Here is a 4219-nt window from a genome sequence, read left to right as displayed (position 1 = left end):
GTGAGCTCACATAAAGTAGGATATTTGTATTAATTATATATTAATTTGCTTTCAAAAGCGCTTCAAACTGCTCAGCTCTGTTTGCGTCTCTCCCATCCGCTTGTTGCGCTTGCTTGATATTCATAGGCTGTGTGGCATTCCTGGTTTGTCCGGAAATTAATTCCAATATTTTTAATTAATATTGGAGATTATTAAAACACAACTGTGTGAAATTGTTTAATATGATGAGTTTTAGAGTCAAAAGCTTATAAACGACTATGTTAGGATTGGTATGTCGTTTGATGTAATAGGCATAATTATTTTTCAATCAGCCAATCAACATTTCTCTGCCAATTCATTTACATTTTTCAGTCAACTCATCAAAAATATTTTTCAATTCAACCAACACCAGCTCTTCAATACTTGTTAGCAAACCAATCAACAATCCAAACACCTTCGTATCCGTAGTAAGTCTCATAAGTATTATAACACAACATATTATAACAATTCGACATTTTAATGACTCGTCCAACAAATGAATAAAAATTCATTCTTGAGACAGTTGACTCGAAGAACGTTAACGCGCAACCAGACATCTAGTAACGGAGAAAAACAACTCAATCAGCCAATCAAAACAAAATTGATGCAGTCGAAGTCTTCTTATCGAGAAAGGAATGTACAAAACGACAAATGAACAGCATTTTGTAGATGTTGAATGATAAGTTGACATGAAGGAAGTGTTAGCAATGTTTCAAAATGCTGACATTTTGTTTTCGCTTTTTCACATGAAGGTTTTTTAAATTTTAAAACATCAGTTTCGTTAAAAAGTTATGAAACATTATTTAATAATAAAATATTCAACCAACTTGAACCACGTTGAAAGACAAAACATCCACTAATTTTCATTAATTTTTTTATAAAAATAAATTTTTTAGTAAAAAAACGTTCATAAATTTTTGACAAAACCATTAAAAAACTGTCACGTGTTACAAGATTGCTCGAACAAATAATTATTCTATGTGGCGTTGATGAAGGTGACATGAATGGAATAGAGATGATAATGGTGGTCCGTTAGCTAGCCTATTAAACTTATAATTTTGGAAAGTTAATTAAAATACAAAATTGGTCACCAAATATAACTGCGAAGACAAACATTAAAACATTGAACATTAAGTTCTCTTTTTTTATATTTTCTTTTAAGAACACTTTAAAACTGCGACACCAAATTTGTTTGAAAAGTTTACAAACATAAGAGCATGGGTTTCTGACAAGAGACCACATGGAGTTGTGCTGTTTGAAACTGGCATTGTAACACGAGTTGTCCTCACGAAATATTGCATTCTGATTGTGAGAGGAATATTTGAAGAGCTTCGGCAACAAAGAAAATAATTTAGAATTGCGATTAAACATTTTATCAAATATTTAAACATTAACATAATATGAATTTATTCATAATAATTTTTTATACTGGTTTGTTAATGAAAAAATTTAAAAAAAATTCCTGAAAGGACACCAGAAAAAGTTGATGCCTAGTTTTAACTAAGTTAGTGCCATATAGTATTATAAGTTCAAAAAAAAGAATATTTTTCAACTAAAATTGGCAATATTCTTTAATAATGTCTATTTAATAAGCAATTCTTAACACCATCACTGCTGTTGTTGAACGACCAGTTACGGATCCGTACATACTCCGGCCAGGAATTCTCGCTGGAAACCACCACAATCTAGCGTTGACGCACAGTTGAAAGGAGGTTGACGTCTGCGAATCATCACGATTATTGTCTTTTTTTACCTTTTTTGGAAGTTGGATAGCACGAAATGACATCCACGCAAATTGACTTGAAGTGATCATTTCTTCAAGCTACTGACGCGAAATATTTTCTTTCGAGGCAAAATTTTACTTGCAGAAATTTTTGACTCGTTTGAAGCTCAAGATCCAATGACAGAATTACTTACTTCCGCAGTACTAGAGTTTGTTCGACTACTTCGTGTTTTGCGCTTAACCAAAATAAAATTTCCTGATTGAGATTCACTTTTATTTGCCTCGTTAACCCGCTAATTACCATTCTACATGTTGAGAACACCAGAAACGTTTGATTTGTTCTCAATGTTCTCCATTCTTCCGTCAATTTTAAATTGAGCCCTTGTATTTTTATCATTTGACTTCTTCACAAAGTCACTTATTCTATCCGTCAGCTGTTGTAGGTTTCGCTGTATATCGTTTTGTAAATATTTGTGGCTGCCAAGAACATTAAAAACGGCCGGCGCTATATCTTTTACAATTTGTTCAGTTAATGTCTTCACAGTCATTAACACATGTTTGACAGCGGTTATAAGCTCGGAGAAATGCTTTCCTATATCACATTTCCTTGAAAAGTCCGGCAGATTAAATGCCAACTTTTCCTCTTTTTTACACAGAAAGTTTCGTCAACTTGAATATATTAACGAATTTTTAAAATGAATTTCATCTAAATTTTTGCCGCAGCTCCAAACTTATCAAAATATTCGCTCACTATCATTTTTTTCGCCATCTTACCACAAAAACGAGACCACACTCTATTTAACCATTTTCTAAAAATGTACGTTGTTTTTATAGTTGGAAAAAGATCAATTGTTAATAATAATAACAAATTTAAAACACAGATTTAAAACTTAAGAATGCTTAGGAACAATGTTCAATTATGAAAGAACGAGATTTTTTTAATGACGATACGAAGGACCCAATGCAAAATACGCATTTCAAACGTGTTGCATTCATCTTTCTCTCCTATTATTATCTGACTCATTCGCACCATGTTATTAACGTTTTAAAAAGTATTGTTGCAGCATATAGATGACTAACACGTTTGGAGGTTTACATTGTCTACAGCACGTCTTCAATGCGTTTGTATGTGTACAAGGATTTGCAATATTTGAGGTTAACAACTTGGATTATCCATGCAATTTGTAACCTGCTTCTCAGTTTTATAATTTAAAATTGAAACGTTGCAGAGTTAATAAAGAGCAATATCTTAAAAATTCTTCAAACGTGTGATTATTTTGAAGCACGTGTGAATGAGAAAATAAATAGATAATATAAAAACATTTGTGTGCGCGAGAATTTGTCGAAAATCGCGTACGACAAACTTGTGGAAAATTTCACGACTAAATTGTAAACGACAATTTACAGAGGGCCTCCAAATCAGTCACATTTTAGACGAAGGGGACAAAGACGCATCAAAATATAAATTGAAAAAATGTTGTGAAAAAGATTAAGTTATGAAGAAATTTCACGAAAATTCTCTTTTTATTATCAAATGAATGTACAGCCAAATGTACAACTCCCCGCACTGTTCACAACAAACGACGCACATATCATTATGTATGCACGCGCAAGCACCGCATCATACGCGTCTTTGAATTTTGGATGGATAGTATTTGAAACATGTCATCGCGTAATAACAACGAGAGACATGGCACTTCTACTGACTGAGCTAACTCTGTGACCTTATATCCCGCCATGAACATGCCAGATCTTTCCGCATTTCCGTGACAGGCTAAACTTTACCTTTCAAAGTGAGAAAGTGTTCCCTCCTGAGTCTTTTAAAAAAAACTATAATTTCATCTTTTCAACACTTACACGCAGACTCAAGCACCTTTAAAACAATGGTGCGAATTAGCATTGTATAAATGGTTGGATTGTTATATATACATATAATATTAGACATTTGACATAGAACCTTGCACATAAGACAAAGAAGGTGCACATAAATATATGTGTGACGGCATTCTGGCTTGTCTGACAAATTATTGTACAGTACGAATTCTGACCGTCCGTTCCATAAGGTTTGTTAGTAAAAGCTGCTTAAAGATATATGAAGATAGCAAATTTACAAGAAAATAAAAAAAAAGAAACGACATTATAAAAAAATTAGGCAGAAGAGATTATGTAGAAGCCTACATCAATTTATTATCGGGCTGAAATTGTAGGAATATTCATCTTCGTTTCATTTAGTAATGACAGAAAATCTTGGATGATTCGTAAATGCGAGGCTATTTAAAGCAATTTATTATTTAACTTCATCTGTTGAATCTTATTTTTTCATCATTTGCTTTTTTCCATTCATCAGCGCGTGTCGGGAGAAGTTTTTTCTGAAATTAATTCTGTTTACATAATATAAAAAAAACATATATGTATACATTTGAATGACTATATTTATTTACTTTTTAATAAAAATGTTTTTATATGTATTGTGATGAC

At 32.3% G+C, this 4219-nt stretch overlaps 1 protein-coding gene across 1 annotated transcript; it reads right to left on the bottom strand.

Annotated features, from left to right (window-relative positions):
* Positions 1-2046: 2046 nt before the first annotated feature.
* HELRODRAFT_162795 (hypothetical protein) lies at positions 2047-3503 on the bottom strand (the record flags this gene model as incomplete). Its single annotated transcript, XM_009024896.1, has 2 exons — positions 2047-2384; positions 3458-3503. 2 exons carry the CDS (start codon positions 3501-3503, stop codon positions 2047-2049), a joined length of 384 nt encoding a protein of 127 aa, XP_009023144.1.
* Positions 3504-4219: the final 716 nt, after the last annotated feature.

Source organism: Helobdella robusta (assembly GCF_000326865.2).
Source record: "Helobdella robusta unplaced genomic scaffold HELROscaffold_4, whole genome shotgun sequence".
NCBI classification, from domain to species: domain Eukaryota; kingdom Metazoa; phylum Annelida; class Clitellata; order Rhynchobdellida; family Glossiphoniidae; genus Helobdella; species Helobdella robusta.
The sequence above is the reverse complement of the archived record's forward strand: the minus strand, read 5'-3'. Positions and strand labels throughout refer to the sequence as shown.